This window comes from Asterias amurensis, chromosome 19, assembly GCF_032118995.1.
Source record: "Asterias amurensis chromosome 19, ASM3211899v1".
Taxonomy (NCBI): Eukaryota; Metazoa; Echinodermata; class Asteroidea; order Forcipulatida; family Asteriidae; genus Asterias; species Asterias amurensis.
The window spans coordinates 4,124,210-4,139,873 of record NC_092666.1 but is presented as its reverse complement, the minus strand read 5'-3'; the positions used below and the strand labels follow the sequence as shown (position 1 = coordinate 4,139,873).

At 38.2% G+C, this 15,664-nt stretch overlaps 2 protein-coding genes across 3 annotated transcripts in view; one reads left to right on the top strand and one right to left on the bottom strand.

Annotated features, from left to right (window-relative positions):
* Positions 1-15,664, bottom strand: part of LOC139951246 (macrophage migration inhibitory factor-like) — a 103,400-nt gene that overhangs the window by 19,260 nt on the left and 68,476 nt on the right. The window lies entirely within an intron of this gene.
* On the top strand, positions 907-7,761 carry LOC139951594 (uncharacterized). Of its 2 annotated transcripts, XR_011787805.1 has the most exons (4): positions 914-1,009; positions 4,904-5,032; positions 5,463-5,612; positions 7,403-7,761. XR_011787805.1 is itself a non-coding variant. In XM_071950557.1 (3 exons), exons 1-3 carry the CDS (start codon positions 949-951, stop codon positions 7,621-7,623), a joined length of 432 nt encoding a protein of 143 aa, XP_071806658.1. In that variant the 5' UTR covers positions 907-948; the 3' UTR covers positions 7,624-7,761. The 2 variants fall into 2 exon arrangements, 1 of the variants encoding a protein (XP_071806658.1); XM_071950557.1 differs by lacking the exon at positions 4,904-5,032 and having other exon boundaries at positions 907-1,009.

Here is a 15,664-nt window from a genome sequence, read left to right as displayed (position 1 = left end):
TATTGGCAGTCTCAATTATTCCTGTATTCAGCTTTGATTGTAGAGATTTGCCACAGATATGATGAACTCAATACTAACACAATGCAAAACACTGCACGCAAGGATGTAAACATTTGTTATAATTTCTTTATTTTTTTATTAAAATGTTCAGTCATGGGCTACAGGAGCAGTACGTCTCAAACAGCCTGCCCTCGATGTTACGCAAACAGCACATTCCGCCTGTATGAATTCAGTCTGGGAAGGATATGATCTGACACTTCTTGGATGGGATGGCACCGTCAGATCAAGTCATCTTCGTAAACTGACAGCAGGAATTAGATGACGTGCAAGGTATGTGAAGTTATTATGCAAAATTTTGGCACCAAATTTGAAAAAATCATAAGGGGCAAGTCCAGCATTTTGGTCAGATTTTGGTCAAAACTAAAAAAATCACAGCATTTTGGTCTAGCCTTACATGCACTCGAAAAACTTCCAGGTTAACACTGACTCCGAGTCAGAGTCCCAATGGGCCTTGGACCGGTCTCCGGGTCAGTTTGACCCGGAATCTGTTTCAAAATGACCAAGGAATGGTTCAAACTGACATAGCAGGCAATATCACAATTTTAATCCAGTTTCCAGGTCAACTTGACAGGGAAATAGGTCAGGCTCAAAGGGACTCGGACTCTGGGTAAGCTCTGACCGTGGAGTTATAACAGTGTGTATGTGTTCGGCCAGAGGATTAATGAAATGATCAGAGTCTATACTTTTAACGATTTTCCAGAATTGTCAGATTTTACAATGAACTCAAGTAGGCTTTTCTGCATGCAAGGATCTAAACCTTTTTTATCATTTGTATTTGTTTTTTATAACAGTAGGTTCATGCTCTGCAGCAGCAGTCCCTCTTGATGTGTTATAATCAGCACACACTGTCTGTATAATATTCAGCCTGGGAAGAGTCACACTTCTTGGATGTCAGAGCACCATAAGATCAAGTCATCCTCGTCAAATCACGGCAATGAAGATAACCAAGGTATGTGATTGTGACCCTTGGAATAAGTACGGGCATGAAACGGCAAGTCTGATCATATAGTAGCTCTTTAGTTTTATTGAGATCTGTAAACGGTGAATCTGTTGGGTGAAGACACGCAAAGACGTCAGTTAAGGTCTTCGGCCCAAAACAGAATGCTCATACAAAATATACAATAATAATTACATAAACTAAACTTTAAAAGAATAAACAATGAAACGATAAAACAATACTCGCGGTTCGCGCCAAAATTAAGGACGCGACCGCCATCTTGGATTTAAGGCAAATTAACGGTGAAATGCAATATAAACAGGTTATTTCCAATCCCAGAAGCAATGATAAAATAAACTAAAGGATCTCCAAAATGTTACATTCAGTAACACTGCTAAGATTATTAGGAAAGGCTCTAGAGGTAATAAATATATCTAAACACCGCAAATCAATAAATAGCTAGCGTGATGTTGCAAAAGCAACCAGATATCCACTAAAGTCAACAACATTCTATAAACAAATTGAGACTTGAGGATAGTGCTTATTACACACTATTTAATCTAAGTAGTAATTAGGAAAACATTTAAATGCAAAATATAACAAGATCTTTACCTGTTGGGTGAAGACACGCAAAGACGTCAGTTAAGGTCTTCGGCCCAAAACAGAATGCTCTTGAACCGGAAAGCAGCCCGCAGAGGGCGCTAGCCATGCAAGTAAAGCAAATGATTACGTAACATAAAAATAAACGTGGGGGGGGGGGGGGTCGCATCGCACCCGTGACATGATAAAGACAAGTGTTAATAAATGTTGTTGTCTGCTGGTAGCTTTTAAAAGACACTAGAAACTATCGGTAATTGTCACAACATATGCATGAGAACAAACCTGTGAAAAATAGACTTAATTGGTCGACGAAGTTGCGATATAAAAATAGAAGAAAAAACGCTGTTGTCACACGAAGTTGTGTGCTTTCAGAAGCTTGATTTTGAGACATCAAAATCTAATACTGAGGTCTCAAAATGAAAATCAAATATTTAAGTGGAAAATTAGTTTTTTCTCGAAAAACTTTGTTACTTCAAGGGAGCCTTTTCTCACAATATTTAATATTATCAACAGCTCTCCATTGCTTGTTATCAAGTAAGTTTTTATGCTAACAATTATTTTGAGTTATTACCAATAGTGTCCACTGCCATTAAAGGCAGTGGACACTATTGGTAATTTCTCAAAAGAATTATTATCATAAAACCTTTCTTGGTTACGAGTAGTGGGGACAGGTTGATAGTATAACACATTTTGAGAACAACTCCCTCTGAAGTGACGTAGTTTTCGAGAAAGAAGTAATTTTCTCAGATTTAGAATTTGAGGTCTCAAAATCAAGCATCTGAAAGCACATAAGTTCGTGTGACAAGGGTGTTTTTCTTTCATTATAAGAAACTTCGACGACCAATTGAGCTCAAATTGAGCTCAAATTTTCACAGGTTTGTTATGTAATGCAAATGTTGAGATACACCAACTGTAAAGACTGGTCTTTGCTGATACCAATAGTGTCCAGTGTCTTTAAGGTAATTATAAACTTGTAAATTTTATTTACTACCTCTTAGTAAAATAAGTATGCAAACAAACAGTGTGCTGATGGAGCAGGGAAAATATAGTTTGGATTAATAACTGCTGGAAATTACATTGGATTCTAAAAAAAGAGTCAGTGGCATGGTATTTTGTTCAAAGTTTGTTACATTGAAAGACCTCTGAATTGAATGCTTTAGAACTAGCCTTGCTCAAGGCAGTCGCATTATTTGCTCCGAAAAGACGCTGCTGTAAGCCCACCCGTATGCGTGGTGCGTGCGATCACACCGCATGACCCACCCGTATACACACTGTCATATCAGCCATATCATGGTATTTGCGCTTCATAGTAAAAAAATTAAAATGGTTATCAGTGAAGTTTTTACATTTATTTTGAAACAAGAACACCTAGTGCTTCTATTTCTAAAAAGACTTTATAAAAATATTCTTTATTGTTTTTGTGACAGCCTTGGGAGTAAAGGGTAAAAAGTGTACACTGAAGTCTGAAAAATCCTTGAAATTCAGGTTTTGAAAAAAAAATCATGAAACAATAGGTGTTCAGATTTAATCATTATGTATAAACAACAAAGAGTCATTAGTAAGGACAGCCAAAATTAAATATACCTTTTTGAACTATTGACTTTTGAAAAATGGGAGTTAATTTTTACCCTCGTTTTACTGTCACGCGAGTCACAAAAAAAATTATTATAGTATTTTTTCTGTTATAGACCCTCAACATTTTTTTTCTTCTCTCTCATAATAGTGGTCTTTTCAAAGGGTCTTTCAAGAATTTATTAGTTTTTTTTTACCTAGGCATTCTACTTTTTTAAAAAAACACCCTCGAGTTTGTCACGCGAGTCACGGCAAATGCACTTAATGCACATGGTTGGCAATGATGTCTACATGGAATGTTAAAAAAGCACCCCAGCCCACTGGAACATACTACTATGCCCCTGAATTTATAAATTTATGTTAGAAAAAGGAATTACTACAGTGTACAATTATGACTTGGCACACTGTCAGCAGATCATGTTGAACTACATGTACCATGTGTACACTGCATACTGCACTGTACAATGTATTCACATCTGCATAATTTAAATAATACAAGGAATGATAAACTTAAAACAAGAACGAACAAAAATGTTTGATGAAACTGGGTATTTTAAGACAGTATTCTTAAGTTAGATTTGGAGAGGGGCATCAATAAAGAAATTACTTAACAGATGTACATGTACTCAGCCTAACACAGTCTAATGCCATTAGAACTTGACACCAAAATTGGTTGTTTCTTATCAACCTACTCTGCCAAGCGTAGTGAGAAAAAAGTCCTTCCCCCAATCACAAAACAATATAATAATTTCTAGTAAGGGTTCTCTCTATGAGTTTGAGTGGTTCTGAAAAGAACAGGTGGTTTCACAACTCTACGTTTCGACCAGACAGTGTTGTTGAACCACCAATTCTTTTCAGAACCGTCCCAACATTACCATGTTTAAGTCAAAGCCTCTTCAGATTCTTAATTTTCCTTTAAATGTTGCTTCAGGTGTTTCTTCCTTTGATGAAAAGATTCAATTTCAAGTTCTAAGTGTTCTGAATGAAATAAATTGTTCTTGTTATGCAGTATCCTGTTTAGCTATTGTATATTTTCTCACTTGTCACGCGAGTCACAAACTTCTGTCATGCGAGTCACGTTGCATTTAACAAATTTTCAATTTTTTAAAAACTTTTTATTTTGTACTTTTTATTGTAAAGTATAGTGCTTCTCTTGTACTTAAAAAAAAAGTGATCCGGGACTAAAAAGTTTCTCTGAGTTCTCACGAATGGGCAACGGCATACAGGGATACAAGACCTTTAATTTTTTGGCAGTCACGCGAGTCACATTTTTGGAACACCTATAAAAACATGATACCTACACAATTTGTGTTCGTTTTTTATTTTTTATTATAGGGCTCTTTACTAAGTTTATATAAATTGAGTTACATGAGAGCCACGTTTTATATTTTGGAGTATAGATCTTTCAAAAGTTGAAAAACCGGTGAGATTGTCACGCGAGTCACAATGGAATGGCTGATATCGTACAACTACTGTGCACTGTGTCATCCGCACTCATACCACTAACCGCATGCGTAGGCCGTCAGTCCGACAGCTTTGTCGGGTCTGTAATTTCCGGGTTTAATGTGTTTCATAAAAAAATTTCCACTAGTGCAAAAAAATGGGGGCGGGGGGGGGGGGGCTCTTAGATATGCTAGTATGCAGTCCATGAATATGTATATCTTTCAGACAACAAAGGGTGTGAGGCAAATGAATAATTCATTTTGACGTCCAATCACGCACTTCCCTTATCAGGACCATTGGGCCCTATCATGCTCGCTGAGCGTCCGTGGTGGTGGTGTGTGATGTAAACATGTCTCGTCTTTCGCAGGCATTATGGTAATGCGCTGACCGTGGGAACTCTTCGCTTATTATAGTAATGAGGTAAGTGGCTTCAACACAGACCCTACAAGGCTGTCAGCCTGACGGCCGACGCATGCAGATAGTGTACGGGGGCATCGTGTCGTGCGATAATATACACAGTGAATACGGGTGGGTTTTTATACAGCGGTGGTCTTTTTTCGGAGTGAATAATTCGACTGCCTTGAGCAAGGCTACTTTAGAACATAATTTTAGGGTTGAATAAAGAAAAGTGTTGAGTGCAGGATTTGAACCTAGGACCTCCAGGTGAATGTGTTTGTGCTCTGTCAACTGAGCTATTTATCTATCCGGGCTATTAGCAGTCTCCATTATTTCTATATTCAGCTTTGACTGTCCAGATTTGCCAAATCGCCAGATTAACGAAAAAATTACACAATGCGGAACACTGCAAGTAAGGATCTAAACCTTTTGTATAATTGTTTTTGAATAACAGGTCCAGTCATTGTCAGAAGCAGCAGTACCCCTCGAACAGCCTGCCCTCGATGTCTCAGTCTGGGAAGGATAGGATCTCACACTGCTTGGATGTCACAGCACCATCAGATCAAGTCATCTTTATCAAACGACAGCAAGAAAGAAAACCAAGGTATGTGAAAAATAGTTATTAACCAAGATTTTGGCACAAAAATGAGTTAAAAATCATGAGGGGTAAGTCCAGCATTTTCGTAAGATTTTGGTTAAGAAATGAAAAGTTTTTGGTCAAGAATGTACATTGATAAGCCCACATGCCATGCTGCTGTTAGAGCCCTTGTAACGTCTCGTCTCGATTATGCTAACTCTCTTCTCTATGGAATATCATCTGTTGACTGTCAACGCCTTCAACGGCTCCAAAATCGTGCAGCTAAACTGATCTACCAGGCCAAGAAATATGACAGAGTCACTCCCATTCTTCACGATCTTCACTGGCTGACAGTCTCCAACCGTATCAACTTTAAAATACTTACCCTGGTCTTCAAATGTCTCAATACCGCCTCTGCGCCTTCATACCTAACGGATCTCATTCAGTTGTACAAACCTAACAGATACCTCCGGTCATCTACTGACACCAGACTACTTGCCATCCCCAAAACACGCACCACTACTGGTGAAAAAAGCTTCCACGCTGCTGCCCCCAAACTCTGGAATGATTTACCTCACAGCATCCGCCACTCTAGCTCACTAGCAGCCTTCAAGAAATCTCTCAAAACCCACCTGTTCACCTGATTTGCTTGCTTTTATTTATTCTTTGCTCTTTGTTTATTTTCTGTGTACAGCGCTGTGGTACTTTCCCCTGTTAGTTAGAGCGCTTTATAAATACCTTGTATTATTATTATTATTATTAAATGAAAAAGATTTTGTCAACAACTGAAAAAATCACATGGGGAAGTCCAGCATTTTGTTAAAACTATTTTAAAAACTGAAAAGATCAAAAGGGGTAAGTCCAGCATTTTGGTCATATTTTTGTCAAAAATCGAAACAATCACGAGAGATGAGTCCAGCAATTTTGGTAAGTTATGGGTTAAAAATTGAAAAAAATCATGAGGGGCAAGTCAAACCAAAATCACAAGGGGTAAGTTCAGCAATTTGGTCAAAAACTGAAAAAATCACAAGGGGTAAGTCCAGCATTTTGGTAAAATTGTTTTAAAACTGAAAGATCACAAGGGGTAAGTCCAGTATTTTTGTAAGATTTTGGTCAAAAACAGAAAAATCACATGGGGTAAAAGTCGTGCATTTTTGTAAGATTTTGGTCAAAAACTTAACAAAAATTACAAGGGGTAAGTTCAGCATTTTGGTCTGTTTTTGGTCAAAAAAAAAAAAAAAAAATATATATATATAAAAAAATTAAAGGGGTAAGTCCAGCATTTTGTTCAGATTTCCGTCAACAACTAAAAATACACAAGGGGTAAGTCAAGCATTGTGGTCAGAGTTTTGCAACAATTTGAAAAGTCCAGAGGGCTAAATGATCATATTCTGTTCATCTTATGTTGAGTGACATGGCATCGAATTCACAAAGCAACATTTAGATGCATGTTTGAGTTGTCAACATCGAAATAAATATTTATATTGTCACATTTTGCTGAAAGATTGATATCCGTCTTTTAAAACAATCTGAGCTCTTTGTCACATTTATCGACCCCATCAGATTGAGATGTGAAGAATAATAGTGTAAGCTTCTAAGTGTAACTTACATACAAGGCTTGGAATTTTTATCTTTGAGTACGCAAGGCCAAATTCAGTTGTAAAATTCTGTGGGAATTTGTAGGAATAAATTGAAGGTAGGCCAAGGCCATGGCTGGCCCCCATGCAATACTTAACAGTTAACTAGCGTTATTTTAACAGTCTTTGCAGCATATATAGCTAAATATTTTATCAATTTCTTTGTTCAATTTGCTACAGATGACTACATACAAACCAGACAGAGAGTGTCGGACCTACTTTTGAGTGACAGCCCAATCCAGACGGAGGGTGTCGACGGACCTTCCTTTAGAGTGACTTCAACACCAACAGGAAACCTTTTTTATCATACTGTACTTTTCTGTAAATTTGGATGGGATGGATCTCTATTTGTTAGGTCAGAATTTAACTGTTGTACATTTTACGTACCTCCCTTGTGGTGATCTACCCATACTTCCCTTGTGGTGATCAACCCATACTTCCCTTGTGGTGATCTATCCATACTTCCCTTGTGGTGATCTACCCATACTTCCCTTGTGGTGATCTACCCATACTTCCTGTGCGGTGATCTACCCATACTTCCCTTGTGGTGGTCTACCCATACTTCCCTTGTGGTGATCTACCCATACTTCCCTTGTGGTGATACACCCATACTTCCCTTGTGGTGATCTACCCCCCATCCCTTGTGGTGATCTACTCATACTTCCCTCGTGGTGATCTACCCATACTTCCCTTGTGGTGAACTACCCATACTAACCCTAGTGTGGTGATCTACCCATACTTCCCTTGTGGTGATCTACTCATACTTCCCTTGTGGTGATCTACCCATACTTCCCTTGTGGTGATCTACCCATACTTCCCTTGTGGTGAACTACCCATACTAACCCTAGTGTGGTGATCTACCCATACTTCCCTTGTGGTGATCTACTCATACTTCCCTTGTGGTGATCTACCCATACTTCCCTTGTGGTGATCTACCCATACTTCCCTTGTGGTGATACACCCATACTTCCCTTGTGGTGATCTACCCCCCATCCCTTGTGGTGATCTACTCATACTTCCCTCGTGGTGATCTACCCATACTTCCCTTGTGGTGAACTACCCATACTAACCCTAGTGTGGTGATCTACCCATACTTCCCTTGTGGTGATCTACTCATACTTCCCTTGTGGTGATCTACCCATACTTCCCTTGTGGTGATCTACCCATACTTCCCTTGTGGTGAACTACCCATACTAACCCTAGTGTGGTGATCTACCCATACTTCCCTTGTGGTGATCTACTCATACTTCCCTTGTGGTGATCTACCCATACTTCCCTTGTGGTGATCTACCCATACTTCCCTTGTGGTGATACACCCATACTTCCCTTGTGGTGATCTACCCCCCATCCCTTGTGGTGATCTACTCATACTTCCCTCGTGGTGATCTACCCATACTTCCCTTGTGGTGAACTACCCATACTAACCCTAGTGTGGTGATCTACCCATACTTCCCTTGTGGTGATCTACCCACACTTCCCTTGTGGTGATCTACCCACACTTCCCTTGTGGTGATCTACTCATACTTCCCTTGTGGTGATCTACCCATACCTCCCTTGTGGTGATCTACCCACACTTCCCTTGTGGTGATCTACTCATACTTCCCTTGTGGTGATCTACCCATACCTCCCTTGTGGTGATCTACCCATACTTCCCTTGTGGTGATCTACCCACACTTCCCTTGTGGTGATCTACTCACACTTCCCTTGTGGTGATCTACCCATACTTCCCTTGTGGTGAACTACCCATACTAACCCTAGTGTGGTGATTTACCCATACTTCCCTTGTGGTGATCTACCCATACTTCCCATGTGGTGATCAACCCATACTTAATTCTTACCATACTTCCCTTGTGGTGATCTACCCATACTTCCCTTGTGGTGATCTACCCATACTTCCCTTGTGTGGTGGATCATCAAAAATTGAAATGTTAAAGGCTTAGTTATAGTAATTATTATTCTTTATTATTGCACAACTCAATCCATTGCTCAAGTATGGAGTTTACAAACTTGTTTGCCATTTAGTGGAGCCGGATGGGACTTTCCCCAAAGGGGTTTTCGGCCATCTCATACACAGCAAAATCGGGGGCATGCATTTTAAAGTTCAGGCTTTTCTCAGCCTCTGAAAATTAAAAAATACGGTACAAAATCTTGCTGTGCCAGTTTATGTCGTCTTCGTTTTGCAAAAAACCGCAGTTGCATGCCACAATGAGTGACACTTTTGTGTTTTTAAAAGTGCATATTTATTTAGGTTTTAAAAAGTAATTATTTTTGTAGGTTAGGAAATGTTTCAGGCATAGCGCCAAATATCTTGTGTGGTCCATACTTCTTCCTGTGTGGTGAAATGTTCATACTTTCACTTGTGGTGGAATGTCCATACCTTCACTTATGGTGAAATAGCCATACTTTCACTGGTGGTGAAATATCCATACTTTCACTTGTGGTGAAATGTTCATATTTTCACTCGTGTTGAAATATCCATACTTTCACTTGTGGTGAAATATCTTTACTTTCACTTGTGGTGAAATGTTCATACTTTCACTTGTGGTGAAATGCCCTCACTTTCCCTTGTTGTGAAATATCCATACTTCCCCCTGTATGGGGAGCTATCCCTTAGTTAGTTAGTTAGTTAGTTAGTTAGTTAGTTAGTTAGTTAGTTAGTTAGTTAGTTAGTTAGTTAGTTAGTTAGTTAGTATCCATCCCATAGTTTATATTATTGCTCGGCCAAAAGCTATGATTCAGAATTAAGTGAAGTCTGAACTTACAAACATTATTTCTTTCAAAAGACTTGTTTTCTCCCATCTCCATTGATGAAAAAAATATTCTTGCTACAGTCTAGTTTGTTTCAACATCTAAATAAACTTGTCTAAAAAAACTGTCAGCTTTGAGCTAAAAAAAACCTTCTTTTTTTGTCAAGAAAATTAACAACATTTTGTGTGGTACAGTTATTTATTCACAAAATAACCCCTGGCACCCACAGCAATTGTCATGGTGCTCTGTGCTTTTGCTGTGGTGCCTCTTGCAAATTTCAAAATACAAATATTTCTCCTAGAAATGCCCCTTACTGCCCCTTCAAAAACGAAATCCAAGGCCACAATTCAGACCACGATCTAATTCTGATTCATAGTTTGTAAATTATTATATTTAGTTAATGTAGACACGAGTTGCTCCTACAAAAACAATGAAGCCATTTACAAATTACTAATTCTTAAAAATGATAACTTTGCTTGCAAGTGAAGCTGTCATTTTTGTTTCAGAAATCAAAAGGCTTTTGAAGGAAACTGACAAACCAAAAAAGTAATTTGTTTCACATAATAAACGTTTGAAGTTCGTTCACAGCACTGTTGAAAAAAATGATGACTTTGCTTGCAAGTGAAGCTGTTATTTTCTTAAGAAATCAAAAAGGCTTTTATAGATAATCTATAGAAAAGAGCCACTACTTTGTTCTTATCAATGTTTAAAATTCTCTCACAGAACTACTTAAAAACAAAATCGAGTATCTTTCGGCAATTGTTTTTTTTTTTTTTTGAATTATTTTTGTTTCCTTTTTTTCGGCTCTGCATGATGTCATGAATATCTTTCGGAGCTTCTTAGGGCAAAACCACCTGATTTTTTCATCAGTATTTAAAATTCCTTTTTAATGTTTTATGTTTTTGATTTTTTTTTTTTTACCAAAACATTTCATTTTGGCTTTATTGTGTAGGAGCAACTCATTTTGATAATGTTAGGGCCTCATCCAAACCCATTGAAAAACTGGCAGAGTTGTGCAAACACCTGTGCCTGTCGGTGGACCCCCTCGGCTGCCTGGAACAAGTGGTGATCCTGCTGGCCCGGGTGCAATGGGAGGTATGTTCTCTGTTCAGTGAAATTCACTTAGATGCACCACTAGTGTTCTGCTTCACTGGTGTAATGCCTTACAAGATTTGACGAGCTAGAACAAGCATTTTCTTGAACCACTCACATTGTCTGAGCTGGGAGCGAGTCGTTGGTCCCTAAAACGTGTTGATCGATCTCCCAAGACGTCGGGATGAGGGCCCCTTATAATTTAGCCTTTTGTTGGTCAAGTCATTTTTTTGTTTTTGAGTAAACAGGTGTGTACTGGGGATCTTATGAGATCACCAAAGGTGCCGAGAGATGTCTTCGTTTGAGCCAATGGAATCTGGACTTGGTGGATGTTGACGACTTCTATCCAGTTGATTATGTGAGGGCTGGAGAAACATGTTCTGCTTGGTCATGCAACTTAGCCTCTACAATTTTTCTGTAAGAACAAACCTCATTTTTATTGCCTCTTAATACCAAAGATGACATTGGACTGCTATAATTCATATTTGTTTAGAATTGGTTAGTTTTAGTAGAGGTCAAAGGTCAAGTCGAAGACAAGGTTTAAGGGTCTAGTCATGGTCAAGGGCAAATTATTTGAGATTTTATTTTTCAGTTTTATCTCTTAAGAATCCCAACTAAAATAACCTGGAGCAAGATAATTTATTCCAATTTATACTAGGCTGTAGTAGCTTAAAACCTTGCCACTTCAAATGATGTCTGAGGATATGATTTTGAAAACGGAACTTAACATTTATAGACTAGAACCGTTTCTTTGTTTTTAACAAGATTTTTGAGCCTTGTTTTCTCCCAACAAATGATTTCCGCAAATCAAGGAAAACATTATTCTTGCCACATTCTAGTTAGTTTCAAAATCAATTTCAACAAAAAACTGTCTAAAAACTCTTTCATTTTTTAGCTCAAAAAACTGTTTTGTTTGTCAAGAAAAGTTATTTTTTACAAAAATCCAAGGCCTCAAAGTTACCCCTGGCACCCACAGCAGTTGCCATGGTGCCCTGTGCTTTTGCTGTGGTGCCCTTTAAAAAGTTCAAATACAAATTCAAATTTTCTTCATAGAAATGCCCCTCACTGAGGAAATTACTGTGCCCCTTCAAGAACAAAGTTCAAGGCCTGAAATGCCACGAGCGCAACATTCATTTTATTGAAATTTACACACAGACAAGCAAGGTTTGGAAATAACCCCTGGCACCCACAGCAATTGCCATGGTGCAATGTACATTTGCTGTGGTGCCCTTTGCAAAGTTCAAATACAAATTAAACATTTTCCTCAAAGAAGTTGCCCTTCCTAGAGGAAAATTATATGCCCCTTCAAGAACAAAGTTCAAGGCACGAAATGCCATGAACACAACATTAATTTTGTTTAAAATTTACACAAAAACAGCAAGGCCTGGAAATAACTCTTGGCGCCAACAGCAATTGTCATAGTGCCCTGTGTTTTTGCGGTGATGCCCTTTGCAAAGTTTAAATACAAATTCAAATTTTCTTCATAGAAATGCCCTTCACTTGGGCAAGAACAAAGTTCATAACCTGAATGCCATAACAGAATAGACAAGTTTTTTCTTAATGTTTTGGTTCATACTAGTCTCCAAACAATACTTTGAGTAATTATTCAACACAGACATTCTCAGATCCACTTTTCCCCTGTCATGTGGCATTCAATTCAGGTCCTACCAGGGAGGAAATTCATTTTTGCGAAGGGGCATATTAAAAACTTATGCAAAAAACACTTGCATGTAGGCCCATCTGGCATGAAATTCGTTAAGTGTTCCAAAAACATTATTGTTTTTACTTTCATTCAACAAAAGCAAGTAGACTCCAAATCTCTTCAAAGGTCACTCAAATAAGTAGGTACCTTCAATCCATTTAGACTTTTTGGTAGTAATTATTCGCAAAAATATCCCAGACAGGAGTGGTACATTTTTAGGGTTTTGTAAAAACCAATCTGATACAAGACTTTCTTTAGGTTGGTCTTTCAAACAAATTTTAACCACAAGCCCCCTCCCCCCTGTGGGTTTTCCCCCCATTTCCATGAACCGAAGTCCTATGAAAATGCTTGGCTTGCCCCTTGTTACTTTTTCAGTTTTTTTACCAAAATTTCACCAAATTTGCTTCAAACCAAATTTGCTTTACTTGCCCCCTTTGATAATTTCGACCAAAATTTGAACAAAATTCTCAGCTTACCCCTTATTACTTTTTGACTAAAATCCAACCAAATTTTCTGGACTTACCCCTTGCGATTTTTCCGACCAAAATTATGAACTTACCCTTTGCCACTGTTTGACCAAAATCAAACCAAATTTGCTGGACTTGTCCCTTGTGATTTTTCTATGAAAATTCTAATATTACCCCTTGTTACTTTTTCAGTTTTTGACCAAAATCATACCAAATTTGCTGGACTTTCCCCTTGAAATTTTTTCTGCGCAAATTCAAATTTTACCCCTTGTTACTTTTTCAGTTTTTGACCAAAATCGTACCAAATTTGCTGGACTTGCCCCTTGTGATTTTTTTTACGAAAATTATAATTTTACCCCTTTTTACTTTTTCAGTTTTTGACCAAAATCATACCAAATTTGCTGGACTTACCCCCTTGCAATTTTTCGACCAAAATTCTGAACTTACCCTTTGCCACTGTTAGACCAAAATCATACCAAATTTGCTGGACTTGCCCCTTGTGATTTTTTCTATGAAAATTCTGATATTACCCCTTGTTACTTTTTCAGTTTTTGACCAAAATCGTACCAAATTTGCTGGACTTGCCCCTTGTGTTTTTTTCTATGAAAATTCTAATTTTACCCCTTTTTACTTTTTCAGTTTTTGACCAAAATCATACCAAATTTGCTGGACTTGCCCCTTGCGATTTTTTCAACGAAAATTCAAATTTTACCCTTGTTACTTTTTCAGTTTTTGACCAAATATTTTGATTACATTCCAACTTTGCTGGACACGCCCTTGCAATTTTTCCTACAAAAATTCTTAACTTACCCCTTGTTACTTTTTCAGTGTTTGACCAAAATCATACAAAGTTTGCTGGACTTGCCCCTTGCGATTTTTTTCGACCAAAATTCTTAACTTACCGGTACCCCTCATTCCTATTTCAGCTTTTGACCAAAATCATACCAAATTTGCTAGACTTGCCCATTGCGTTTTTTTCAACTAAAATTTTGAACTTGCCCCTCGTTACTTTCTCAGTTTTTTACCCAAATCATGCAAAATTTGCTGGACTTACCCCTTGTCATATTTGCTAGTATCTCGAGGGTCAGTCAAGGAAACTATTTTTTCACTTGTAAGCTCATCCACCACGATTAAGAATCTTAGTATTTATCCAAAACCACTTTGAATTAGTTACTTTTTAGGATGAAACCAAGTTCTTTCTTCCCGTCTTGATAAATCTTAGTCAAGTTGAAATGTCTGGTCTTGTTAAGGTCCGATGTAGTTGTAGCTTCTTACATAGTTAGATCTTATATCAATTCAATGTCATCTTTGGTATTTATTGGCAATTATTAAGTGCAAAATTGTCACTACCTATCTAACTAAAACATTTCACAAATGGTTGACGTCTTTTTGGTGATACGTCAGAATTTTTCATCAATGTTTTGATAGCTTGTTTTACACACTTTAAAGTGGACTTTGTTTTGAATCAAAGTCCGCGTCCGCTAAAACAAGTTCTCTTGTAGTCATTCTGTTTATTGACTACATTCGGACAACCAAATTGCAGCCCCATGAAAAGCAAGGGGGAAATTATGACTATTGTAGAACATGTTTCTCCAGCCAGCACATCGTCATCTAGATAGAAGTCGTCATCATCTGTCGAGTTAGGATCCCATTGGAACAAGCGTCGACAACTCTTAGCACCACCAGTGCAGCTTGGTTGCGAAACAACAATCGGTGAAATCTTAGGCCCTTGGGGGCATCACTCATTTAAGCAAGCAACAACTCCCTTCTGCTCATGACTACTGCGTCGAAAACAGCGCAAAATTGCGTCTAGCTCGTTGGTTCTTGTAAGACAGTACATTGTTGTAGTAGACCACTATGGTTCATCTAAATGAATTCCACTGAACAGAGAACATATCAAGCATTGCACTTGTGGCTAGTAAGTCATCACAAGTTCCAGGTGGCCGAGGGGGTCCACCGACAGGCACAGGTGTTTGCGCAACTCTGCCTTTTTTGTTGGCCAAATTTTTTAATAAAAAATTGGACATGACTCTCCTTGTATCTTGTGTTTTATTTGCCTCGACCCTACCCCCCCCCCCCTTATTAAGTATTGAGGGCCCATCTTATCCTGGTGGAACCCTCCCCCACCCTGTAGGGACCAATGGTAAGTCCCCACAGGGTGGGGGAGGGTTCCACCAGGATACGATGGACCCTCAGACTGCCATTTTTGCCAACAATACAATTGGGTGTGTATTTAAGTCGCTTTTAGCAAGTCTTTTTGCGCAAGGAAACTCCTATTAATACACACCAAATTTGTTGCATTGTGGGAAAAATATTGAAATGCAGCATTTTACCCTCCTAATATTTCTTAAGTTATTTGTACGTTTTTGTTTTAATTTAGCTATGAATATTAATCTGGCATGCTTTTCATCTTAAGTGACCTGCCCTAAAATG

Coding starts and splice junctions, on each gene's coding strand:
- LOC139951594 (XM_071950557.1), top strand. CDS start 949: ATGTCAGAGCACCATAAGATCAAGTCATCCTCGTCAAATCACGGCAAT. Junction 1,010..5,462: donor CGGCAATGAAGATAACCAAG/GTATGTGATTGT, acceptor TTTGAATAACAG/GTCCAGTCATTGTCAGAAGC. Junction 5,613..7,402: donor CAGCAAGAAAGAAAACCAAG/GTATGTGAAAAA, acceptor AATTTGCTACAG/ATGACTACATACAAACCAGA.